This window comes from Etheostoma cragini, chromosome 6, assembly GCF_013103735.1.
Source record: "Etheostoma cragini isolate CJK2018 chromosome 6, CSU_Ecrag_1.0, whole genome shotgun sequence".
Lineage (NCBI taxonomy): Eukaryota > Metazoa > Chordata > Actinopteri > Perciformes > Percidae > Etheostoma > Etheostoma cragini.
In genome coordinates, this window is record NC_048412.1 from 8,687,479 (window position 1) to 8,715,335 (window position 27,857).

Sequence of the window (27,857 nt, forward strand, 5' to 3'; positions counted from 1 at the left end):
AGCTTGGAAGGCAGCAGGCAGGCTTTGAAGTGACCATAAAAGTGGGCAGAGTGAACCCCCTAATTTGAAATTTAACTGTAATAGACACAGAGCTATCAGAGTTGCAGCATAATCCTGACCTCTGTTTGTTTTGCTGAATAAACAGAATAAATGTATAAATGCTTCCTCTTCACATGGCATGCTTCTCCTCATCACGCTCAACGTGTTTTTTTTCCTGAGGGATAATCGATGTGTCAGCGTTTTCACAGCCGGCTGCAGGGGTTCAGACCTACGCCTCGGTCTGGAGGGGCTCAGTGGCGTGGGGGTTAACACTGTGCAGTGTTAGGGAGAGCAAAGACAGTGGGGCTGACAATGGGGTCCTCTACTGTTCCGACCGCATGTCCACTCCGGTTTCCTGCAGGCGTGACACTTGTGGAGGCCAGAATGGAAAGCAGGCAACTCCCGCTACCCATTTTCCCCTTACTTACACTTTATCAAACTCAAAAGATTACCCCAATATGCCCCTGTCAGGAGCATCGGCACACTTTGGTGACAACTGTGCAGATGAGTAGTTTTTAGTCACAAAGCATGGTTCTAACCTTTACCACATCTAATCCTAACATCCACTACCAGGGCCACGGGAGATGCAGGGAAACCAACTGCAAGACATAAAAGAGATGTGATATGCCGTATAACGTTCCAATAACTTTGTTGCAGCACATCTGAAATGCAAACACATTAAAGTGGACACAGTGCCCCTCTCATTAAATACACAGCAGTGTAAACATTATCTACACTTGCATAAACAGACACAAAGACCTCATTGCCTTTCTGCATCCCTGCATCCATCCAACGGATGCCACCAACAAGCCTCGGGAGTTTTTCTACCAGGGTGTTTTATGTGTCCCACAGGGCTCGGAGACAGTGAGATGTGGCTATTGCACACAGAGAATCCCAGTCAAGGACACAGGCAGCATCATTCACTCCACCATTATTTGCTCATATTTAAAGCTGGGCTACCTGGGGGACTGTAGCTACATGTGCAGAGGAGAATAGGTGATTTTAGAGTCCGACGGGTGTGCTGAGCGACTGAGAGCTTAAGGAGATACAGCACACAAGAGGAGAGAGAGGGAGGGAGGGACTGACGGAGGGCTTTATATGTCAGCCCGGTGATACCAACGTTTTTATGGCCGAATATTTTTCCCCTTGTCAGAGCAAGATAAGGAATCGGCATAAGGTTGGGGAGCATGAATACTGCCGTTGAGGGCCCACTATGGCTGTTCCTGTTTATGGTTGACTAGCAATCAGCCACCGATTCAAGACCCGCAACTCCTAATTAGAGCTGGGCGGTAAACCGATCTATACCGTATACTGGTATTAATTCCCGTAAGATTTGAATTTTTCATATACCGTACTGCCGGTGCATTGCGGCAGAGAGCGATACGGCCGAAGTAATCTGCGAGAGAAGTGAGAACGGGAGCCCTGTTAACTGCGTACACTTCTCACTCAAGGTAGTGACTTTATAACACACAACAAATTCTCTTTGACAGGATAAAACACCATAGCACACAACAATGTGCGACTTAAACAATTTCTAACACTAATCGTTTTACATTTACAAATTTACACCGCCGAACGGTACGCTGGGTAACATTATAGCTGCTAGCTAGCCAGGTAGCATAACCGCCTGTTAAACTGGGAGAGGCTCCGGTCTGCACGTTCAAGAACAGACAAGAAAGTTAGCATTCTCCTTCATATAACGTTGTTGTATAATGTTGTGGAGCCAAGCAAACCCTTTAGAAATCAAAGCTTTTAGTAAACATGATGATAAAATGTTTTTGTGATATTTTATTTAGAATAAGCCATTATAAACCTATATAAAAGGCCCAGTCAAACACAAAGACATAAAATACTTTTATATACCGTGAAACCGTGAGAATCTTTAAAAAAATACTGTGATACAAATTTTTGGCCATACCACCCAGAGTTACCCCTAATCCATCCACGTCAGCAATTAATCAATTAAACGGACAGTGGGGGAGTGGGATCGGCTAGGTGTGTTAATACAATATTCTGCTATGGTTAATTTAATTTCATCACTAATGTCAGCCATTCATCACGGCTTATTATCTGTTTCGCATAGACAATAGTCAATATCACTTCATAAATCTGAGAATCTTCTGGATCTCGTGATACACTATGTGTAAAGCCCCAGTAGATGCCCAGTAGAAAATGGAACCCTGTTCATAAAGATAATGGCTAAACAAATCTGAGAACAGTCTAAATATTGTGCGTTTGAGAATACACAGATCACATCTGTCCTTATACTGTAAGACTGCAGAGCATAAAGTTAAAGAAACTTCACAGTATACATTCTGTCTCTGATCATTCCTCATGGGTTGAAAATAACAATAAAATTTGCTCCCACTCGGTATCCTTGCTGGCCCACCAGAACCTATTTTAGGATCCAACGCCTGTTTAAATCACAATGTAGTATCTACAGATTTTTGTCATGATAGAAAAGGCAAGTTTGTGTGTGTACAAGTGTGTAAATAGGTGGTAGTGTGTAGGAGGAAACACTGTCTGCTTGTGTGCCTGGTATGAGCATGTGTGGGGCAGTGGCCCACACATGCTGAACAGTGATACACAAAGTGAGAATGGTAGTTGGCGTACCAACGGACATAAAGGCTTGTATCACTAACAAGGTTTTTGGACTTCAGCCACTGACAGCAGACAGTTTGTGCCAGTATTTCATAACTTGAAATGTCACCATTTTCAAGGCCAAAATATATGAAAACTTACAAAAGCTCAGTGTTTTTTGTTGTTTCTATTGAGAGTCCAACCCCAGGAGGTAAAAAGACTTGGACACAACATTGGGCCAGTCAATACTGATGCTAAACATATACTTTCAGTCTTAAATCAATCCACTTTTGTCCTTTTTTCCCAGGTCCGGCTGCACACCTAACTGTTTTTATTCCGGCTGGGTTGCTGATGTTGAAGGCACCATACGTAATACTGGGCTATACAAATGAACTTGACCTGACCCATCAACTAATCATAACCATAATCCATGCATACTTGTTTGGAATCTGATCAAGTTGCTTTATTAGACTTGAGAGATCACCTCTGACAAGCAACATAGTGTTGACAATAAAGTATGTAATCAAACAAACTCATATATAACAAAATCATATCCATCATTTCAATTGGACAACACAAACTGGCTGCCCTCCAACTTTTACCGGAGAGGCCGATACCCGCCCTGTATATCGGTCTAATGCTTCTAACAGTTCCAGTCAGACACAAAGAGCCTCCCTTCCACCCAAGCCAACATTTCCCCAGCACTCCCAGCAGGTACATCAGCTCAATTATGATGATAGCAATGACTGATTGCATTTTACCTATCCCCTGTTCCCCCAATAAGGCTGGCCATCACACAGAGAAAGAGGGAGAGAGACAGAAGAAGAGAGAGAGACAGGCAGACAGACAGAGACCAAGATAACAGCATCATCTCCGGTGAGCTACAAGCATCCTAAATGCCGGTCTCCAGGAAGGTATCAAACATCTCGGTAGCAGAATCACCGTGAAAATAATCTATACCTACAGGAAGTCAATTAAAAAGTGCCAGGGGAGATTAAAAGCAGCGTGACAGCTTCTCGTCAGGCCACGCATTTGTGTGAGAGAACCAGCGTGCTGCGTGTCTGCTGTGAGTGCTCGGAAGGTAAAGTGTGTGTATTGGTAGTAAAGACATTTTGGAAAGCGGTGGGCGGCGGCGGTGGAGGGAGGAGGCCGTTGCCGAATCCCCTTAAAAGCACCCTCATGAATATTAAAATGGCCCTTGGCAGCCGGCAGCTCTGCTACAAGTTTGCAAACCAGTGTAATGTGTCTATTTGCGCTGAGGAAGCGCGCAGTCCGGATATCAATTAAATCAAGCGTTGTCAGTCTGATGGCCCTCTCAATGGAGGGACAGCCCATTCCCCTCTACACATCAGCTCAGCTTTGTGTCAACCATCCATCTCTCATCCTCCCCTTCCCTTCCCTTCCTCCTCTCTCCCGGTTGCCATCTTTATCAGCCCTCTCTCTCTCTCTCTCTCTCTCTCTCCTTCTCTCCCTCTCTGTTTCTCAAGCAGCCGGTAACTGAATGCACAAATTACTCTCCCCTCCACCTTTAACTCCCACTAAATCTTTCCCCTTTTCCACTTTGCTGAGCTGAGATATTTTATTCCTCCATCATATATGCATCCCATTAATTAAGTTAAATTACTCCTGACTGCCAAATTTCCCCTGCCCCGATGGGTGTCAACACAGAAATGCATGACTGTGAACCTGCAATGACACGGCCCCAACACTTAAACATGATTTACAGCCTTTTCCTGCTCCATCCATGGGCAGATTACCAGACACTTTGGGCTGCTGAAATTAAGCGCCGTTTGCTCCTTCGCCTCCACCCGGCTTTTTAATAAGTGCACAATGGATGACACTCGCACTTCTGACAATGAGAGGACTGATATTTTAATTACACACCTTTTTTCATCTGCCTTCCTCTTCATCTTTTAATTGCTGTTGTTAATCACTCATTAATGTTTTTTTTCCTCTTACAATATACCTATGACATGATTAACTCTTTACAATGGTTTGTTCAGCAACATTTTTAAAATAAGTCAACTCTTTTAAAGGATAACGTTTGCACTTCGTTTGTGGGGACTTTGGGGGAAGGGTGCAAACTTTACTCAGGTTTCTCTATCGAACAGAGCTAATTTGCCTTTGTTAGCTGATTTTAATCTTCATAAGAAAAAGAAAAGTCTATAAAAGCTTTCAAGATAGGGTCTTGTAAGACAAAAAAAATGATTACTACTCTATTCTAATTACTACTACTTTATTTCTGTCCTGCGAGTTAAGATTTAACGAAAGCAAGAAGTGATGAAAAACTGAGAAAGGCTGACACCACAAGAAGTTTACTGTTTTAAAAGAAACTACTGTGATCGTACATAGTGCAGACAAAAGCCTCTTAAGTTAGACGGTCCTCAAGAGTAGTATAACTTACTATCATGAGCCCATGCGCTGTGTTAGCTCCTTAGCTTAACTACTGATCTTGCCGTTTAGTGTGTGAACCCAATGTTTGTTTTTGTTTTTCTTTGATTAAAGTGAATGCTCTGATTAAAAAGACCCCAGGCCCCAGTTCTGGGCCCAGTAAAGAATATGAGATTGTTATTAAAACCTAATAGGACTGACCTGCTGACAGACATTTCTCTCTTTGTCTCTGGCGCTCGGAGATGCTGTGTGGGGTCCCATTCAAACTCTTTAAAAGGCCTCCTTTCACCAACATGAGACTGACTGAACAAACAGACTTTATCTCCCTCAAGTACTTCTGCGGTGTAATTTGAAACACAAATCTAATAGCATTCGTCGCTTTTCTGCTGAGCATTGGGCCTGTAATACAAACCCAACTAATGAAGCCATTCGTTCGTTGTCATCTCTTTGGCTGAGAGATATATGTGAGGACACAACACTTGTGAGGAAATAAAGTTTGACAATGCAGCTCCAAAACAAGTATAAAAAGTGTAAAACACTGGTGGATTTATACTGATATGTAGACGCTGTCTGAAGATGATCGCGCTCTCTCTCTGTCTCTCTCTCGCTCCTTTCTTTTTCCTCTCCTGTCTTTTTCGGTCTGTGCATGTGTGCCTGTGCCCGAGTGTGTTTCTATTGCAAAAAACATTAATTTTACAAACATCAGCCCAAGGCTACTAAACACATCCAATCCATTATGGTGCGCTTTATCGTGTTATGGGGGGTAACGGGCTGTAAAGCTGTCGCGGTCATAAAGAGCGATCGCAGAGTGCCGAGTCAAACCAGAATGCCGAGCTCTCCAAGCCATACGCAGTCCTCGTTATCATCAGAACAGCTCCGTCACATACTTAACCTTTCCAGACCCGCCTTTCTGCATTATTTTCCAAATGACCTTTAGCGTTACTTATTTCATTTCCGATAATGGCACACTAAATTTAGTTAAATGCATCAGAGTAAAATGTGTTTATTTTGGTGAAGGGGACTACACTGACTGACAAGAACCATGTACCCAGACACAACCTCTTAAATGTCCAAAGAAGTAAACATAAATATATCTTCCTAATGGGACTAAACACAGGGCCCTGTGTCTCAGCACAAATAACTTGGATGGATCGTAAGAAGTTCAAACTTTCACTAGATATATAAATATGTGGTTGCCATTTTCAAAGAAGTTCAGGGAGGCACTGGAGGGTAAAACATTTGTGTCAAGGTTAGTTATTTATCTTTTAGGCATGAAGAAATAAATAAAAAGAGGTATATTAAAATACAAAAAAAAAATGGTGGTAGTTTGCCTCAAAGTGGTCAGACTTAGTGTTTTAGATTTACCACATATTTACAGGCATCTGAAGGTTGATTAAAGTACTAAAGAAAAATGCGCACACAAGGCTTGTTGCATCTGAATCTTTTGAACAAAATATTCAGTGTTTATATAGTTTCATTGAATTTAAAATTTGTGTTTCTAGTTCCTACAAACACACGGTGCACGCTCTTGGTCACACACACACACACACACACAACTAAATCATTTAGGACATTATAAGCTTCCAAAAGGTCTAACTCTAACGTTAATACGTAGCTACCCTAGAGATGTTACAACACAGACACAATCCCTCAGCCTGTAAGGAGCAGTGTGTTTCACCCGTTGCTGTGTGAGCGGAAGGGGGTGGGGTGGAGGGATCTTAGCAAAATCGCTAATGTACGAGATGATTAAGTGTAACTCAAATACCGAGTGTGTTGTTCATAGGCCTGACAGGCAGTAATTTGGTGTATTATATTCTGCGGTTTTAATTGCACGCCACCAACGTGTCCCTCTGACACGTTATGAAGCGATGATGTACAATTATTTCGGGGCGGCGGGAGATCAATGGAGTGACATTATAATCATCCTCATAGGGATCCTTCTCTTCATCTGCAACAACCATTAATGTTTAAACGGGAGGAAGGGAGGACAAAAAAAAACAACATAAAAATAGTTCTCAGGGAGTTCTAACCAGAATCGGGTGGAGGATTATAGAGAATCACGTCAGGGGAGAAGGAGAGGGGTGGGGATAGACAATAGAGGGGCTGAGTTAAGTGACGGCTTTCTCTGGATAAGCAGCAAGCTAAGATGCTCCTCTACCGTCACTGCCAGGCCTCACACTACTCATACAGTCCCGGGCATTAAGGCACATTACAGCGGATGAGCCACGCAGGGCGGAACTGATGGGCTATTCTGGGAACAGACCAGACAATCTCACAAGACAGGGGGGGACATAAAAACCCTGACATGAGCCAGCCCCATCCTGTTAACAGTCAAATCACACACATACAACACCCAACATGAAATCATGACTATATATACTCTCTCCAACACTAAGTCAAGAAAACTGAGACAACGAAGGGAGGGAGGGAACACCACAAACACAAGACAAACTTCAGCATGTTGCTAACTTTTTTGTGTAAAGGCAAAAGGTATTGAAGTTTTATTCACATTTACTAGGAACACAAGGAAACAGGGCAGCTTATGACCCATAATCATAAAACGGCAGTCCACAAGAGGACAATCCATGTCCATGATAGTGTTAATACTAGTAAGGCCTGGCCTGAGATATTAAACCAATGCCTCAAAGCATTTAGACTGTTTATACATAATTTAACACCTACAACAGCACTGGATGTCCATTGCATCTTTGGGGAGGAAGAGAGAGCGGGAGGGAGGAAATGCTGAATCCAGGGCCTTGCTGTTAGATGATGGAGGGCAGAAGGAGGAGGAGGCTCATTAAGTGGCAGTTCCCCACTGTGGACAAAACACGCCATGAGGAAATGCAAGAATCTGCCATCCACATGCTGGAGAATCTTTTTACCAATTAAATATGAGAAATTTTGTATGCTAACAGCCGATTTGTGATTTTTTGCCATTTTGCCCCTATAGAATTCTTTATAGACAAATTAAGACAGATCGGTCTGAAAATAAAGACTAGAGCCCAACCGATAAAGGATGTTTAAGGCCGATACAATACAAATATTTGGTTTATTAAAAATATGAAATTCCCATATATATAAAAAAAACAGATATGCTTAACAAAACATAATCAGATTTCCCTAACATCAGTTATTTGTAATTATATATGAGTTCTCACTAAAATAATATGATAATAATTTGCTTTGTTGTCACAACAGAACAGAGGAACATCAAAATATGTTGAAGTTCTGATAAATAAAATGTATAAAAATACAAACTTAAGATATGAAACTTAAAGTCCTTGAAAAATGCCAATACCAATAGTTTGGGAAATGCCTAATATCGGCCGATAATGTCGGTCCGCCAATATATCAGTCAGGCTCTAATAAAGACACATATAGGCAAATGGATAGGTAGAAACACAAACACAACGGGGGTATAGGAAGTGAGAGAAGTGGTGAAGCAGAGACAGAAAGCCTATAAAGTGTTAGCGATGATGAGCAAGGCACTGACCAGCTCACTCAGGGTTGACTGGCAACCTGGTCAAGGGTTCCAAACTGTCCTGGCCTCGCATTTGCATTTGTTAATGAAATGCCACAACAATATGATCTTTAACTATCAACAAGTTCCCCCCGCTCCTGAGGAGAGACTGGCGGCAGTGAGCTGAAGCTAAAGTGAGTTGGACAGCCGGGGTGCAGCACATTCGTTCGATCACGGTGTCAAAGCCGAGATAATCTTCCAGTCTGAAACTTTAACAAGGAAAACACGGCAATCGATGGAAGTGGGGGGGGGGAGATTTTCTTCAAGGAAAGGAAAAGAAAGAAAAAAACACACAAACAATATGCTGAGCCGGTACTCTAAACAAAATGGCAATAAACTAAACCAGCAAAACTCCATGCCCCGTGGAGGCCGAAGAGCCTGTGAGCATGAAATAAATTAATGAAACCCACATTGTATAAATGTAAATAAGCAGCCTGAACATAGTCTTGTGTTAATTGAAATGATTAATGGGGATTATAAACAAATATCCTGAACAAACTTTTTGCCCTGTCATTAGTATCCGCAGAACCTAATCGCACTATAATCTCACTTTAAACATTATAGGCGAAACATGGCCATCCATCAGTGACGCGCTTTAGATTCAGGTTAAGGACATATCATCAAACTGGAGAAGTTTGGGAAGAGGAGCAGGCTATGTGTATGTATGACTCTGGCCTTAATGAGGGTGTTTCTGGAGGTTTCTTTGTGTTTGCTGCTCTTTAGTCAAGAGGAGGGACGGCCTGGTGATCAGTCAGTACTGAAAGCACACACAGGGCCGATTTGTCACCAGTGGCTGGCAATGGCAGCACACGGCTCCTCCATCCGCATGATTTGTGAAACCAGGGGCTGTATTTAGTAGTCCCATTTGAAGGCATATTGGGGAACTGTTCTGTGTGTGTGTGTGTGTGTGTGTGTGTGTGTGTGTGTGTGTGTGTGTGTGTGTGTGTGTGTGTGTGTGTGTGTGTGTGTGTGTGTGAGAGCTAGCTGCTTGGTCAAATCCCAACACATTTCCGGCACTTGGGAAAAGAGGGTTTTTTGGTTGGAGGGCTTGTGAAACATGATCCTTTCCTCTCATTAAAGGAGAAGCTGTGTTTAAACCAAAGCTTGTTTACTCCTGCTGTAATATGTTTGCGAACATCAGCGGGAGCAAATAAACACATTCGCTCTAGTCCGCTTTAGAAGAACAAAAATCGTCCTGTGACTGAACTAAATGGAACGGTGTACACAGAATTACACAGAGAGAGAAACTAATAACTCTACATATGTCTTCATCTCAGCGAGTCTTGCCGCAGAAGCTCAATGGCACAAGGCTGGAAATTCCACAATTTACTCTATTCCCCGATTGCATGTTAAACAGCTTAACACGTCCATTTGAACATGGCAAGGCAGTGAGGAGGTCTACCACGGGAATGAAACAAGCTGAACACAACATATGGTCTACATGTAGGGGGTACAAGGTAGTGGGATAGAACTGCCCGCTTGCACTACTGGGTATTTATAGGCCCGTGGTTACCCACATTAACTTCCAATTAGGATTATTTGTACAGCTGAAACGATAAGGAAGGTGAAATAAACGCTATTTCTTTTACCTTTAATTCAGGAGGAGAGTTAACTAGGAGCAACATATTTGTCTTTTTAAGAAAAGCCTGGGAGCAGTTGAGGTTAAGAGAACATTTTTCCCCACATTAAGGTGTAACTACTACTGAAATGTATGGATTGTTTTTGGACTGCGGCCAGCTTTTGTCAATATTAAACACCTTTAAATTGATTATTCTCTTTCCTAAATAAATAAAAGTATGTATTTAGTGTTTCAACCAGAATATTAAATGTACCATAACCTTTGAAGTTTGTTTTTATTTCATGTGGTATACAAATACCATTCACTTTTTTGTTTTTTATCATCACTCTTATAAAATACAGTGTAACCTCAGCGTATATGACACCAAGACTCTCAAAAGACACACAAATTATATTCTTTGGCTTAGCAGATCATTTGTGTATGTGGAAGGTGTTAATGTGTTTTTTACAGATTGTAATCTCACAATTTTGACGAGGAATCAAAATGAGATTAGTATCACTTCGCTTATTGTGGTCGGGCAGTGTTAAAATGGACTAAATTATGAATTAGCTTGAGACTAATGCAAATTAAAGTGGGCTGTGCAAATGATAATTAGCAGATCACTCCTTAAGACACCAACATGAAATCTTCCCACACCTGATGCGAGGAACACAACTATTCACCGGCTATCACTGGTGTTGACTTCTCACTTTCAATTCTCAACAGGAAAACTCATTGACTGAACCCTATTTCTCCTAAGCTATCCCTAAATTTGTTTCTAAATAAATATGAGACAACAGGTCCTGAATGTACCTGTAGACTGAATTAAATCTGTTTCTGGCCTTATAATATCTACATCAAACATTCATTAAGTACATATTTGTTTTTGTATTTATTGTTTGTTTATTTCATACTAACCAAGGAGACCTTATAAGTGTTACTTACTTGGCATTAAATCCTGTTTTACACTAGTTTAACACTAACATGAACACACTTAAATACTTGACTAGGGTTACACTAATCAGTAAACAACGGAAATATACGATACCTTCAGTTTGAATGTTCAGCTCTCTAAGGATTTGACCATGCTCTGTCTCCAAGCGGATCTCGGTTGTAACATAGCAAAGCCTTTGTTCCACTTATTGCTGATGTCAATTTTGCCGCTTTCCAGTTTGGAATCCTATGTTTGTTTGGTTGTTTTTTATTTTTTTAGATTGTCTTAAAATCGTGTGTTTTTAAAGATGTCAGTCCTTGTAACTCACCCACAGATGTCGCATTTGTACTCTCTCATGCCGAGGTGTCTCTTCACGTGGTTTCTGGCGTCTCCCAGCTGAGCCGTTGCAAAGTTGCAGATGGTACACATAAAGGGCTTGGATCCTGCAAAACAAAGTATGGATAGAGAGTTCATACCCAGCAGTAATAAGTTTGAAAGAAACAGGTGACAATTTTAATAAAACATGACTATGCACCCACTGGGCAGAACTCTGACTTTACATTACGGATCATTTTTCACTGCCAGGCATGTAAGACTGTTATTAGCTCTGTGCTAAGACTTCAACCTACTTCACAGCCACAAAATGACTTCAGAAATATGAAAACAGATGCCCTTACTAAAGTCCCCATAAAAACTACAGTCACACTCCAAGTGCCTCTTCTTTTACTCTATCTATCCTTGTCACTCTCCTTCATCTCTTACCTACTCTTCCTTTGCCTGTGGATGCGTAAATTGGATTCCAAAGGTCAGGACGAATACGTAAATCAATTCTGTGTGCGCTCACTACCTCCCATTCCATCATTAAAGTGCTAATCACTCTGGCGAGCTTCTCTGGGAGGTTTCTCCCTAATTATTGTCATTAATAAGTCCAGGGGGCGGGGTAGCGTTTGAGAGAGTGGCAGAACCTCTGCCTGCCATCCGTCATTTAAGAGCAGAGCGGCGAGGGGCTGATGCCTGCCCTGTCTTTGTGACGCACAAACATCTCCTAGCTCAAGTTGAAACAGGGAACTGAGTTTTTCAGAACCTAAAATGGTTGTTTACGTTGGACAAAATCACTTGTTCATATGGTTTAACAAAAAAAAAAAAAAAAATCACAGACTCTAAATTAAGCTAAATAATTTGATAAAACCTAAACTTCAATACAAAACTTAAACATATGCATTTGGCAAAATATAATGGATATTTTGTTTGGCAGGCAGGGCCAGATTCAGGCCAGCATGACACAGTGCGACACTCCAATCTAAGTGGCAGCCTGCCTGGTACATCCATGTACGCATCTTTGAGCAAACCCTCACCCTCTCGCAGTGAATATCCCAAGACGTTCTACAATATTTATTCCAGGGGCAGCCGCTGATTTGATTAAGCACTTTGTGTAGATTACTAATTCGTTCATACACGGTTCACTTGCTGTGAGCTGGAAGTACGACACATCGAATTTTAAGCCGGTAACAAAGATTGAAAAGCAAGCCTGTGCTAACAAGGCCCATAAACACAGGGGGCGGGGGGGCAGGGTCCACACATGGGCAACAGCAAAGCCAGCCTCTTCATTTCACATGTCCCTACAGTATAAAACACACACAAACACACAGATTACCACACAGTCACAAAAGGCACACACCCGAGACACAATCATCAACACCCGTAAACCAAAAAGGCAGACACACATACTGACACCACGCCCACCATTACACCTACACACACAAACACGCACACACACACCTACGTCTAGATTCCCAACCCCACACCTCACACCTATGCATGTGCATACTGACACACACATTAAATTCACAAGACACAACCACCCATGGACAAACAGAAGGAGAGACAATCATTCTCACTCACACACACGCAACCTAAAGTTGAGGTGAGAGAGAGGCGTGTGGTGAGCTGATTCGTCCAGATGGCTGGCTGAGTATGAGACATGGCAGAAAAGAGAGAGATGTAACGTCCCTTAGTTTCCACATCTTATCACATTAATACTCCAACACTCCACTTAAACTGAAATTGACCATCAATGCAGTGTCATGTTAAATTAATATTGCCATCCACATAGGAGCAATGTGGCTCCCTCACATATGGGACAGGGAATGACTAATTCATTTCCTGAGAGGAGAGAAAAACCTCATAACGCACGCACACACGCAGGCATACACACATTGACGCACGTACGCACGCACGCACGCACGCACGCACACACTAAACCTTGCACATGCCAAACACTCCGGTCATAGACTTGGCTCTAATCTCCAGGTTGGAGAAGGAAAATAAAACATTACTTGGTAAATTCATATCCTAAATGTCTGCTTGGTTAAGTTTATTTCTACAACCAGCTAGCAGTGTCCAGCTTTTCAGTCGCGGGCTGGCTGCAGTCCGAACGCACCGTTTACCCAGCATACGCTGGATAAGTTACCATTATCTGTCACACACAGAGTTACAGATGACCAGTTAAAATGTATTCTGTCACATTGTTTTCAATTACTGTAGCCTTACCAATGTATCTACTTTACATTACAGTGAGTAGCTAAGAACATGGTTAATGCATTGGCACATGATGCTATATGAGGAAACTTCACCTGTGCACTTCACCCCAAACGTGAAGAATGTACTGTAACTACAACCTAGAGGGGAAGAGAGAAAGAGAAAAGCATCCCTCCAGCCTTGCAAGCTTAAAGTTTTTACAGTAAATAAAATCAACAAACTTTAAAAAAATATGCTACTCTATTAAAAAAGGCACTACAGCGTTTAAGTGGGACTCACCAAATAGACAATAAAAGAGGTTCAAATCCAAAGCAGCACAGCGTGATTCTAACTTTTCTTCCCCCTAATATGGGTCAATTTTCATTAGGCACCCTGCCATCTAAATGCTCACTTCTTTCTAACGTCACTCTCTATCAAAGATAGAGTCTTAAGGTCAACTCGAGACAAACTTGATGACATGACATCAACAGAGAAAATAATTTGGAAAGTTTTCTCCAGAGTTGAAGAAGACCACAAGCCAACTGATGCATCTCATAATGAAAAAACTGAACTTCCTGTGTGGAATAGGTAGAGAAAGGTAACAGATGAGCTATCATACTGTTTATCATAGTGGCGCACACCTGTTCATCAACTACCAGTTGGGAATTTATGTATGGCTCGGTTGGCACTGATGGCTTACCTTTGGTATAGCACTGTAAGAAAAGTCTCAGCTGGCTAAAAACAAAGCAAACCCTGCTCCGTTGTCTATAAACCAAACCCCAACCACTGTTTACACTGGGATATGTAATTTTACAACACAGTAAAAATCAGAATATATTATTTGGAAAAAGGACAACACCCATTAAGTCCCATTCACTCACACACACCCACACACACCCCCACCCGCACACACACCCGCACCCACACCCACAGGTATGACTATTCTAGAGAAAAGGCAAGATGTACAGCAAGTATTTTTTTAAATGATTATTTCTGTTCTGGCATCCACCTTCCTGGGACTTCTGTCTCTGGTCTCTTTTTATTTGGTCTGAAATGTCCTTGTAACGGTTCTGAAAAAGCTCCTTTAAATTTACATTACTACAAAGGTCTTGTTTGCTGTCCGACCCATTCCAATTCACATCATCCGCTTAGAATAGGTATGTGAAGAAGTCCACAATCATCATAAACATCTTTGCTGCAAAATCACCTTGACACCGGCAGCCATCTCTATGTTTTGTAACTCTAAATATGTTGTCTGATTCCTCTAGATCCATGGTGGTCTGCAAAAATATGTCTGGAAGAATATCGTGGGTCAATGGTGTTCATACAGCCGGTGTGGAGGTATAGGTGAATATCCCGTTTGGTGAGGTGAAAATTGTGGCTCTGCACACCTTGAGGAAGAGCTGCAGGCCAGTGTCCCTGGGGGGATAGCAGGGAGTGACAGCCGAAGCGGGACAAACTGCTCTTGTGTTAGAGTTGCAAGCCCCTGTTCAGTTTTGGTCACCCCCGTTGTCACTGGGGTTTACTGTCCCTACCATCCTCTTTAGTGTCTGTAGGAAAGACTTGTTGTCTTCATGAAGTTTGGCCAGTTCCCCAACAGATCTCTTGAGATGTGGTTTTTACTCCAGCGCCTCGTTGTGGTCCTGTGCCAGATCAGACAAAGGCTTGTGAGGCCTGGAGACTTCCCTCTGAGCACAGTGTTCCACCAGTCCCTCCACTGCCTGCATGGCGACCGCTGCAGCAGCAGCACACGCTGGCAAGGAAAAAAAGGCAATTCCACCTAGAGCTGTAAGTACTTCAGTCTTGTCCCAGTCTACGTTCTCTTTCCACTCTGACTCCAACTTTACAAATACATGCTTTTTTCTATCTGGCCCTACTTCATCAAAATTGCACTGCATGCACTGATTTAGTGTGATGGTGATGGTTAGTATAGAACTCAGATAAATTAATAAAAAATGAATCATCCTTAAAAAAACTTTGGCATTGAATTTACATATTGTATAGTCTTGTTTTGCAATGTTGGTCTACCTACCCCTTTTGGGTCTGGATCTGGTTATACAATGGACTTGCCTACAAATTAAATAAATCTAATATATAGGTTACATTTGCCATCCACTTTTAATTAAGGACCTCCCACAACACAGTGTCTCTGGGGGAAGGCATTGCTATCAGTGGAGATTAGAATGTCTCATGATGCTCCACACATTAATTAAATACTTTTATACCTGATAGAATATCAAATCATGGGGAAACACTACTGTATGTTTGTAAGTCTTCAAATTTCCATTTTTGTTCTTTCTACAAATACACACCCCATCCTGTGTGCGAACATGCTCGCATGGCATGTGTGTCCATTACTTTAGGGCTCAGTCTGAGGTCAGACAGCTCACTCCAGTGAAAAAGTGACCAATTTACCTCAAAATGCAAATTCCAGCTGTAGCCTCATTGGCAAAATGTAAGCATGTGTACACGTTTCCTTTAAGGGACAAATTGACAAATCTGTGTTCAGCCTCCCACTACGTCTCCTGATTTCACTGATTAATCAAGTGAATAAAAACTAGGTCTTAATTAAAAGGATCTGGGTATGCTCCCAGCCCAGAAACTGGCAGACCCCCACCATGCAGCTCCACAGCCCCACAAACAAACTCCCAGAATAAATGACCACCATATAAAAGATGAATAATTCACTGTAATGAGGGAACAACTGGGCATATGTTGTCAAAATGAAGAGAAATAGGTGCTTTCCACAAATAAGAACAGTAAAATTGAAGTCATCTCATAAACAAGAACATAACTCAGTTGAATAAAAGGAGGTAAACCTAAAAAAAAGTATTCATCACAGAATGTGCCCTTGACTTAAAGACATCTGTTGAGACCTCAGTGTCACAGCTTTCATTTTCTTAAGTAACAGTAAGTAAGTGACCTCAAAACTCAAGACTTATGACACGGGGTAGAATTATGAATACATGTAGACTAACCGTTAATAAGAAGAAAGTGGTAGCTTAACATTAATCATCAGGATTTTAACCTCTGATCCTTACAGCTTTAAGCAATCAGATTTTAGCAGAAGGCAATCTGACGTTGGTCACAAGGTGACTGGCATACATACTGCATAAAAGGACAAAACCTGTGTCCTTAAAGTGGAATTATTCCTATGACCCAGCAAATACCTTGGTTATTCTTCTACTGGAGTGACAACAGCCCATTGCATTCATGGACATATGATGACAAAATTAGCACACTGTTTTAAGTGCTTCAACAGAACTCAGGGAGGACACTGAGGGAATATTATCTCTGGGTTTTCTAACAAAAAGCTAAACACCTAAACAAACCAGTGTCACTGAGCCTGCAAGTGCAATCCCATTTCATCAGCTATACCACAGACACAAACACATACAATCATGTACACACATGGCAAGCTCAGAGCATGGACTTCAATTCAGGTGCAATTAAAGTTTGGGCTTAAAAGGGGGCTGAGCCATAGGAGGCACAGAAGGGCATTTATTGATGGCGCCCTCACATCTCGTTCCTGCATTAAGTTGATTTTAAAAGCAATTAATACACTTGGTCAGGGAAAAGTAATAGAGCGCCCTATGTTCTTAACCTGCCGGACATTTCCCAGCCGAAGCCCTGACCAACGCAGCCCTGCTTTGCATTATAAATGACAAGATAAATCTTAATGGATTGAGGATAATCAGCTAGCAATGAAGGCTGACATATACACACGTTCACGAAGCGTACAGGCGCTCACACACATATTACACAAACACAGACGTGCAGACACAAGGGAAATTAAAGGCTTTGAATACGTCTGCATTGATTATTTTAAATTATTAGCCCACCTCTCTTTGGACCTCAAATGCTTTTAGCCTAGGCTTTAACACATTTATAGAGACTTATTGACTATAATTACAACTGAGTCTTGGTAATGGACACATCAATTATGAGTCGCACATGTCTCTGACCAAGCGTTGTTCAGGGATTCCCAATCTAGGGTCCATTAGCGTCTCTCCTGCTGGTCTGAAGCTCAATCAGTCTTTACCTTCACCTCTACTGAAACAGCTATTACCTGGCTGCAATAGATAGTAGCCCTAACATTAGCTGGAGATGCCAAAGAAGAGGCTGTGTCTTCCCACTCAATACGGTTTTACCCAAACACAAAGGCCCAACAGCTTTTTGGGGGGTAAAACTTGAGCGTTCAAATGCTCATGGCGGCATTAAAAGGCCTCATATTAGTCAGAAGATCAGAAGATCAATAATGTACGCAACTGTAAAGTTAAACTTAAGTGTTTGTTGTATATCAAAATTTTTCTGATAAAAATCTTATTTCTAGGCCATATTAGTGTATAAAAAGTGCATCACAATGCATTGATAATATGTGATACCAGGTAAATAATTCTAATATTTGCAGGGAGATAAGATAAAAAAGCAATATCAATACAAACACACCTTCTCTATTTTGTGTTGTCATGTAGTGCTTTAACAAATTCTTTAAACTTAAATTGGGGAATAATAACTGTGACCTGCTTTTACACAACATACGTATACTGAAGTGGTGTGTGTATATTTGTGTATGTGTAAAAGAGGAAGAGAGTGTGAGCAAATCCAGCAGGATACCTACCGGTGTGTGTGCGAATGTGTGCCAGGAAGGCCATGGAGTTGCTGCTCTTGCACACTTTGCCACAGTATTTACACACACTGCCCTGGTTCTCCTCGCGCTCGCGGTTGATCTGCTCCGTGTCCTCCACCACGTACTTGTTGACCTCCCTCAGAAGCTCCTCATGTTTCTCTTTGATGTGAAGGAACAGGTCCTGTTCCAACTCAAAGCGGTCCGTGCATTTCACGCACTTGAAGCTGGCGCCCCCTTCGGGAAGCTCCTCCACGCTGTTCTGCTCGTTCCGGAGGTGGGCGGCACTGGTCATATGCTGGTGCAGGTTGCTCTCGGTGTAGAAAGACTTGCCACACACCAAGCAGTGGAAATGCTTCTCCTTGGACGGATGCTTCATCGAGATGTGGACGTTGAGGCCGCTGATGCCATCGGCCATGAAGCCACAGTCCTCGCAGCGGATGCGAGAGCTGCTTCCTTTGGCTTCCTTTCTCCCCTTCATTTCCTTGCGCGTGAGCTTCTTGATGAATGCGGAAGTGGGGGGCAGGAAGCTTGAGGGCATCGATGTTCCTCCAGTCAGACATATCACGGCAGCCTCGCCCTCTAGAGCCAGACCTTCCTGCAGCTCATGCTCAGCAATGGCCTTCGTGGATACAATGCAAGCATCAAAGGGAAGGGCTTTGGACATCTGTGTATCTGAATGAGAGTTGTCACTTTTTGCATCTGTAATCATCTCATCTGCATTTAAGTGTTCTTCGTCTGCTAGTTTGCTCACTTCCTGCTGGTTTTCTTGCTGTGCGGGCTCAACCACTGCAGGCTGAAGTTCTGCTGGAGCCGGCTGGGGTTCACACATCGCTGTATCTCCAATTGTATCGCTGGTTGGATCTGGTTCACCACTACTGGAAGATGTAACTCTCTCTGCTTGTTTGTCAGCAGCAGCGGGCACTGTGGCGACCGAGGGTGCAGATGTATTCTGACTTTCCATCGCTTGGCTGTTATCAGAACAAGAGTCGGACTCATCTGTGGAGCTATGGGGTTCACATTCAGGGTTAGCATTTGCCCCCACAAGCTCTATGACCTCCTTTAGCTTCAATGGGTGTGCCAAAGCTTTCTGGCCCTCACTCGCGCTTCCTAGCGGCTCCAGGTATTTCTGGCTTTTCTGTTTGTGCTTTTCTGTGTTTGCATGACGAGACATTTCCCTGCTTGTTACAGCATAGTAGCTACATGCTAGACACACATACTCAAAATCTTTGGTGTGCTTTCTCTTGACGTGAAGATGGAGCGAAGGGATTGATTGAGCTACAAAATCGCAATGGCTACAAGCATTAACAGAGTCATATTTACTTTTTTTGGGGCTTGGGTCTGACTGAGTTTGCTCTTCTTCACTATGTTCTTTGGAGGCTGTGATGTCAGATTCCAGTTCTTTGTCGGTGGTCTGTGAGGCTGTGTTTGGTTTCTCGGCTTGGGCATTTGTGGGTTCCTGTGGTGATACACTTGTTTGATTGTCGACTTGGTTCTTATCTGCGCACTCTTGTGCACGCCTAACATGTTTCTTGGTGAAACAATGGCGATCCATGTCTCCTTTTGTCACACAGCTGTAGTTGCACAGAGTGCAGCTGTAGCCGTACTCCTTGCTGTGTTTGCGGCGAACGTGGACACTGAGGTTAGCAGCGTTGGACACTACCAGGCCACAATATCCACATGTGGTTGTGGACCCATGCTTGGTTCTTCCTCTTTTCTTTTTGGGAGACTCAAGCTCGGCATCTTCCTCGTTAACCAACACAACTTTGGCAGCATCCACTTCCTCTTCAGTTTCCCGATCTCTTTTTGTCAAAGCCATATCCTCTACGTTAGCACCATCTCCAGCATCCTCTCTACTTACTGTCTCAACGTAGACTTCAAATGAGGAAGACTCTGTGCTTTTCTCCCTTTTCTGCTGCTGCACGTGACTATCTGAGGACAGGTGAGAATCCATCCACTCAGATGTGGCCGAAAAGAAGTTGCACAATTTGCAACGGTACCACTCCTGGTTTGGGTGTTTGATTCGAGCATGGCTCTCCAGCAACGCAGAGGTGCTGACCCTAAAATCACAGTTCGTACACTTGAGCTGGAACCGGCTGAGGCCGCGTTTTGCTGCCACTCGAGTTGGAGTAGCCTTCAGAGCGCTGTCAAGATCCTCAACTTCCTTTTTGTCATCCATATTGTCACTCCCATCAACTAAAAAAAAAAAAAACATTTAAAAGAAACACTTTTTCAATTCTCTTTTCAGTTAAAAGAATGTGTGCAATTCTAACTCTGAACATTACATGTAGAAATAGTGAAATAAAACATAGCATTGCCTCTTTCTATATTTAAACTAAGACCTAATGCCAAAAACATATTTACTGGCATATCTGCCAAAACATTATTTTTTAGATAGGATTAACATGTAATGCTTTGAACTTCAATGCTATCCATATGTTGATGGAATCTTTCTTATTCAAATATTGACCAAACTACCTAACATCTTTAAAATAAAATGTACTCAGTGTGTAGCTGATTGCAACCAACTGGACTGGAGAAGGGCATATACTCACATGTGTATGGGGTGTCTTTGGTGTGGTATCTCTGGATATGCACATCTAGAGGGGACTTGTCCCTAAACTCTTGTCCACAGTAATTGCAGGAATATATCATTTTAGGTTTTGGGGTTCGCTTGCTTACTCTTCTTTCTTGGGTAGAGATCCCCTCCTCCGGATCTGCCTGCTGTTTGTCTGTAACAGCTTCCTTTTTAGTTAAACTATTTGTGTTCACGGTGTCGTCGTTGACTGACGACCTCAGCTCATCAAGGTCAGACTCCTGGTTTTGTTCAACTTCAGCTGCACTTTCTGTCTTCATGTCTACTTCCTGTTGGGTTTTAGTTGGATTTGCGTCAGAGATATTTCCAGCTGGCTTTGCGGCTGTAATCTTTGAGTTTTTTCCATGCTTTCTTGCATAGTGAATCTTCAGTGATCTTGGACATTTGGCTGAGAAGCCACAAAGTGAGCAGAGGCTATCCCCATCTTCAAGTACAGAGTCTGGCTGCAGCCTCTTGGCAAGTTCCTCATCTTCTTCACCAGGCTCAGCAGTCCGACTGGATGAGTCTCTTTCAGTGTCCTCCATTTCCAAATCATCTGGCTTCACCTTCCCACTGGTGTCATCTTTGGGCACTTTGTTCTCAACAGCCTCCTCTTCTGATATCAATGTTTTATCCATATCATATATTGCTATATCTATATTTCAGTACAGTTGTTTGCGGTCATCAAGGCTGGATCAAACTCCTGAACAGAAAAAAAACAGAATATGTGTCACAATTTAGTGAACGGAAGAGAATTCTGGAAACAAGTAAAGTGTATTTCCCACAAAACTGTGAAAATTAAACAAAAGATCCTGAAAAGTGATCAAACCTTCAACAACACTATATTCTTTAAGTAAATGTCGCCATCTAGTGCTACCAGGCACTAATTGTTTGGTAAAAACATGCCAGCATGAGAGTTTGCTGTTGTTGCTTATTTACAATTGTAAAAACAAGTCCACTTAAGTCACTGTCATTTAATGGAGAATACAGATGGTATTGTTAGTTTGAGAATCATTACTAAACGCTTTTAGGCATGAGCTAGAGTCATTGCCACTATTAGATCAGTAAAAGTATATATTTCTAATATTTTACTTTTACACAATTGCAAGTCTTAACGTGTATTTTTGAGTTTTCTATTTGCTTGTAATTTTTGTGTTTGGAGCATATTTCTTTTTGCCACGCCTACTTAAACGGAGTGTTTTTCTTAAATTTGCTTGTGTGCGTATGTGTTTTACTTATTTGCAGCTTTCTTAACCAACATAATACTTTTTTTTTGTATATAAAAAAAAATCTTGAGTACACACCACTACAACCAAGACTACATCTTGGATATGACAAATATTATGTTTTAATAAATAACATAATACTAATATAATACATATCTACATTCTTCCTTTGATATTTATAATCCATAATGAATACTGTCCTTCACCTAGATTTACGTGTGTGTAGTGGGTCATGTCCATAGACTAGAAAAAAGGTCATGCTTATGTTTGTGCTTACATGCCTCCTCTATTTGTACTTGCAAAATGGGATCCTTAATAGGTGATTTTGAGGGTTCCGTTAAGGTCAGCCAATGAGAACTTTATTTCAGTGTCCAACTTTGAGAGCGGGTTTATGAAGCTCAATATCGCCATCCACTGTGTACTTTTGGTAAAATATGACTACAGGATTCAAAGGAGGAAGCAATATGAAGTTGTGTACTTGGTCTCTCCCGTCAAGTAGCTATAGATTGAACGCAGAAATGAGGAATAAATTGTTGTGAATTATTAAAGGTTTTAATTCGTGTCAAACTTGTGTATCCAAGTTTAGGATTGGAAAATCATCACGTTCCCTCTAAACAGCGGAAAGCGGATAGTGAGCAAAAGGCAATGGTGTCGGTTAGAGCCGCATACACACACAGTTAGTTACTGTCTGCCTCTGGTGCCACTCCATTGTCATTTTACTAACAAGACTTGGAACACAACACAGCCAAGTTGTCGACGTGCTAACCTGCTTACTCTGTCAGACGTTAAATAAATTGCCAGCAGCTTCAATAGATTTAAAGAATTATTAAGTTAGCCGAACATGTGTTTAGACTGCTCTTTGGAAACACCAATGCAAACCTTCCGGTATCGCAGGGTAAAACAGTGCGTGAAAACTCTTTACAAGGTGTAATTTGCTCTCGCACCTGCATACAAGTCAGGTGAAGTTGATGTTGATACTGACGGCTGGATATAGCTACCGCGGCTAACTTGCTAGCTGGCGACATGTTTCTCAACCGTATTTCGAGATACACAGTACGTCCAATTAAATTACTACATCAGCTGTATAGTCCAATCAAAGCGCGACAAAGGCGGGTCTAGCTTATGCCATGGCTTGGAAAACGACGGCAGCACAGAGGCCCAAAAAGGAGGCTAACATCGACCTTTGAAACAGTGCTTCAGTTGGCCGAAACAGCGCGAGAAAACACCCCGGAGAGTCGTCTATCGTTTCAGTAAAAGCAGCTGAGGAAATGGTTAGTCAATACAGTCAAACGTCAATAGTACTTACCTCTTGTTATACGACTATTTCCACAGTCCGCGCTTTTTGCTGCTAGACACAAATGGCGTACCGTAGCGTGAGGCATGCGTCACACGAGAAGATGGCCTTGCTGTTCTCTTTTTTTTCTTCTATCAGCTGATTTGTCACATGATGCATTCCAGTTCGGTAGGAAAAAAGAACAGTAATGGCAACATGTTGACCATGCATTGAAATGGTAATATTTCCAGACTCATTAGAGAATGGCAAGACGACACGGATGGACATTTAAAAGCTTTCATTGCTGCAGCTCAGCATTGTAACTCTTACAACACACCGAGCCCAAGGAAAGTATTGCATTTAGGGCCATGTTTTACAGAAAAGTACACGACGAGCAAGGCGGAGCAGCGTACATAGATATGAGAAGTGATTTTTTTGTGTGTTTTAGTTTTCTAATGAAAACATAATTTGCGGCTCTTGAATTTGGACATTTTTAGTTTTCTTTACAATGGTATTGCTTTTGTTACTTAAAGAAGACTTAACCATAAAACTGACATCAATGATTCGTAGGCTACCTAGACAGAAGCTGATGTGAAGTTTTTTCTTGTGGGGATTACCATCTACAAACTAAGGGAAATAGAATTTCCACAAAGAAAGGACATCTTTTGTGGATATAGCACACTCAGTTTCATTTTTGCAGTATTTGTAACACAATTCATTGAGTTAAGTTTATTTTGTGCTTTTGTTTAAATAAATACAAATCTTTAGGTAACGATATTTCTTCACAAGAGAACTCAACCGTTAGCCTACATATTTCTCATTGCAAAAAAAGAAAACTTAAACCCATAACGGTGCTATAGTTTTTAATTGTGTCGATGTAAATGTGTTCCTTTCTTTTACCTGTCTGAACTTCAATAAAGTGTCATGGTATTATAGAAAATACTGTTTCATTTTTGCATTTATCGTTCAGCATGTGCAGGGAGAGTGCATATTTTTTCTCAAATGGTCAGCCTGTGATGAATCACCACTTCTATGTGACATCCAGTGTTAGCTTTATGGAAAGACTGAAGATGGATTAATGTGCGGGCATTAATTGATTAAGTAGTCTGACAGGTCAGGAGGTGATAAATGATACCTCCTGCAATGAATACACAGTTTACTTTGCAATAATTTTCTTTAATTCATCACAGTCAAAATTATATGACATGGGTGGCTGGAAAACTCATACCCCCTCCTCCCCTGTCCCACATGTTTCATTAGGATTCATCATTCATTTTTCTCCATTAGTTGTCTATTAAAAGAGAGAAAGCTGGCTTTGGTGGACACTGCCTCAGTCCCTTCCGTTTTTTAAGCCGTCGTGCTTCTTGTAAAGTGTTGCCCTGAAATCAACAGACAATCCCCCTTTAATTCATGTTTTTTGTTGTAATTTGTTTTCAATCTATTAACTATGTTTCCTATATTTTGAGTTAAAGATTATAGAATATGTGATTCATTTCTAGGTAACATTATTTTCATTAATAAAATGTTCTGCCATATAATGAGTCTCAAAGAAAAGTCTGGAGAATGTCTCAGAGACACAAAGTCATCTTTGTGTTGACAACAAACATTTTGCTAAAAGAAATAAAAACTGGATGCAAAAGTAACACTTTCATCCTTGCTCTGTCTATTTATGGTACAGTTATAATAGTAATCATTAGACAAGTTCATGCAGCTGGGAGAACCAACTTTGTTCATGTGTTTAGCTTGGTAAATTGCTCTTTAATACAAATTCATATTTAGCTTTGAAAAGGTCAATAATCTGACTTGGGAGCCATGGAACTGGCTGTGTTTCCCTCTCCACTCTCCTGCATGATAATATTACAGTTCATCTACAAAACTCTGTTAAGAAAATATGCTTAAAATACACAACATGTCAAAGTGTCTCATCTGGTTGCGATGAATACTTTTTCCGTATGTCGTTTATTTTTATTTTTATTAAACCTTTGTCTACATTTTGAGTCCTTTTGGGGTGTTTTTGTCGCTTTTTGTTTTAGAACATGCTGTGACTGACCTTACCCACTCTAACAAACATCTGGATGTCCAAGTGAACTCCAGTGGGCTCCAAACTTTGTTTGGAGTATACTTTAAAATTAACAACACATGTGACTCATTGTCAAGTGTCTCATTTTGTTTCACATAAGATTTTGATCCCAGCATTCTTGTCAACTTGGGATTTCATTGGAACTGTTTGGACTTTGCCTGTGAGGAGACCTAAACAGAGAACCCTCCTGCAGTCAGTCAGCTTGAACACAACAGTGGGTTGTCCTTGGTGTACAGCGACATCTAGTGGTTGCATGGCAGGAAAGCAGGTTCACTTTCTACAGCCTGTAAAGGTCCCATTGTCATGGGGCTTGTTGCATGAAACTAGGATAAGGGATTAAGCTGGGATATTCAAGTTATCCTGGATGAATTTAGCTCTGACTCAGTTGCACAAAACCAGACTGAACTAAACCCAGCCAAGTAACCATGGAGATTTATTCTTTGCGGCTAGCCTGGTCCAGAGCAGGCTAACAGCCGGGCTAAGATTAATCCTGGAGTCTCCTGTCAAATCAGCTGCCGTATGATCCGAAATAAACACGTTTAACAGTTATTCCGTTGTCTTCTGCATGTATTCCTCGCGTTGTGAATAAGCATTTGAAATTAAGCCAAGTCATTATGGTCCATTTCCCGGGGAACATTATTCCCTCTGCTCACTTTTAAGGCAAAGGCTAAATAACAATAATAGGCTATATTATATTTACATAGTGTTTAACATGGTAGGCTAGTCAAAGACACTTTACAGTAAAACCAGCACATTCATCACATCAAAATAGAAACACAAAACTAGCATATTTAAAGCAAATAAAACGGAGTATAGCCTACAACTTTGTAAAAATGTGGAGTGACTATAGGCTAAGTAGATATATTTACACCCTCACACATTCAGTCGGGTCCGCTATGTTGGGCTTTTTCTCTCCATTTGATAAGAGCCGTATTTCCCTTTTTGGATATTCTTCCCCTCCTCGTTACTTTCCATTAGAAGCTGCCGCTCATTGGGTGAAACATATGGCGCATGCGTCTTCTCAATTCTGCATCAGTAAATCTGTGATCGATACCGTGGTCTATGTGAGAAAGCCGTGAACGTGCACTTATCCCAGCTATCTACACCTGGCTTGACATAGCTTCACTTGTTCATCCCGGCTCGGCAAACGGGCAACTGATTAAGCCACGATGACCAGGTCACACTAAGTCAAGCTGCGCTTTTTCACTTATCCTGGATATCTTTATTCTACTTTCGTTTCCCTGCCCTGTCCTTTGTTTGTTTGGTTTTCTTTCCCCTCTCTCCTGTCTGAAGCCAGCTGTTTATTCACACCTGCCTCCCATCTACAATCCCGGATCCTCGTTACCACACCTGCCAGTCATCACCCGCTCCCGCCGTTCACACCAGTTTGCCATCATCATCAACCTCTGTGTATCTACCCCGGCTCTTCACCCACTCTTCACCTGATCGTTGGTTCAGCTACATGGGTGAACGTCCTCTGTGTACTCCGGCAGCTACAACTATTCCTCATGCTTCTTTGTGTTTTCTTTTTTTAGTTTCACTTCTCTCCGGTCAGCTGGCTTCAGACCCCGGCCCTCCTTCCACGACCCCCCCTTTCTCTTCATCATCTCTCTCAGCTTTCTTTGTGCTCTTGCCTCTTCTGCGGTCCCGGCTCCCGGTTTCCCCTCGAGGTCCATCTCTCGTTTCTCTCACCTGGTTGCCAAGCCTCGCCTGTTCCCCCGGTCCTCCGCCTCCCTGCTTCCACACTCTGCCTTCTCCCCTCAATAAATACCTTTGCCTGAGCCGTGCGTTTGAGTCCATCATTCTGTTCCGTGACACCCATGACATGGTGCTCTTTGGGTGCTTTTTATATAGACCTTAGTGGTCCCCTAATGCTGTATCTGAAGTCTTTTTCACAAATTCCAGACTTGGTGCAGAATTACAGTCACTAAAGCCAGTCCCACAATGAGCTTTCCTTAGGATGTGCCATTTCTGAGCCTCTAGCTTTTGAGGAGGAGGGGGGGGGCCTTGACTATCTGCCACTTTGCTCATGATGTCTCTATTTCTCATGGGTGGGCCAAATTCTCTGGGAGGGCAAATCAGAGAAAAGGGAGGTAACCCCTATTATGAGGTCATAAGGGGCAAGATTCCAGGTTGGCCCATCCGAGCTTTCATTTTCTCAAAGGCAGAGCAGGATACTCAGGGCTTGGTTTACACCTATGGCCATTTCTAACCACTCGGGGACCATAGCCAAGCTGGGAGAACTCAAATTAATGTTAAAAAAAACAACTCAAAGTGACATTTTCGTGCCATGGGACATTGGGACTTTTTTACAAGAGAACAGAACATTTTTAATTATTCAACATCCCATTTTGATTCTTATTTGAAAAGCAGTTGTGCTGTTCCATTGCCAGAATTTCTGCATGGTTTTCTCCTTTAACAGCCCCACAGTCCTCAAGTTTGGGCGTTAGAGGCTCCTACTACTGGAAACCTAGCAAACAGTTAGTTATTCTCAACGTGACAAACTTCTGCGTTGAGTTTCTTCAAATGAGACCCTG

At 42.0% G+C, this 27,857-nt stretch overlaps 1 protein-coding gene across 1 annotated transcript in view; it reads right to left on the minus strand.

Annotated features, from left to right (window-relative positions):
* The window catches only part of znf407 (zinc finger protein 407), a 146,892-nt gene extending 123,360 nt beyond the window's left edge, over nt 1–23,532 (minus strand). Inside the window, exons 1-4 of the mRNA XM_034873489.1 lie at nt 23,274–23,532; nt 20,722–21,444; nt 18,161–20,362; nt 11,351–11,465 (exon numbers count right to left, since the gene is read on the minus strand). Coding sequence (XP_034729380.1) covers nt 11,351–11,465; nt 18,161–20,362; nt 20,722–21,379 — 2,975 coding nt within the window. The 5' untranslated portion in view covers nt 21,380–21,444; nt 23,274–23,532. The remainder of the gene's footprint in view (nt 1–11,350; nt 11,466–18,160; nt 20,363–20,721; nt 21,445–23,273) is intronic.
* Between the last annotated feature and the right edge of the window lie 4,325 nt (nt 23,533–27,857).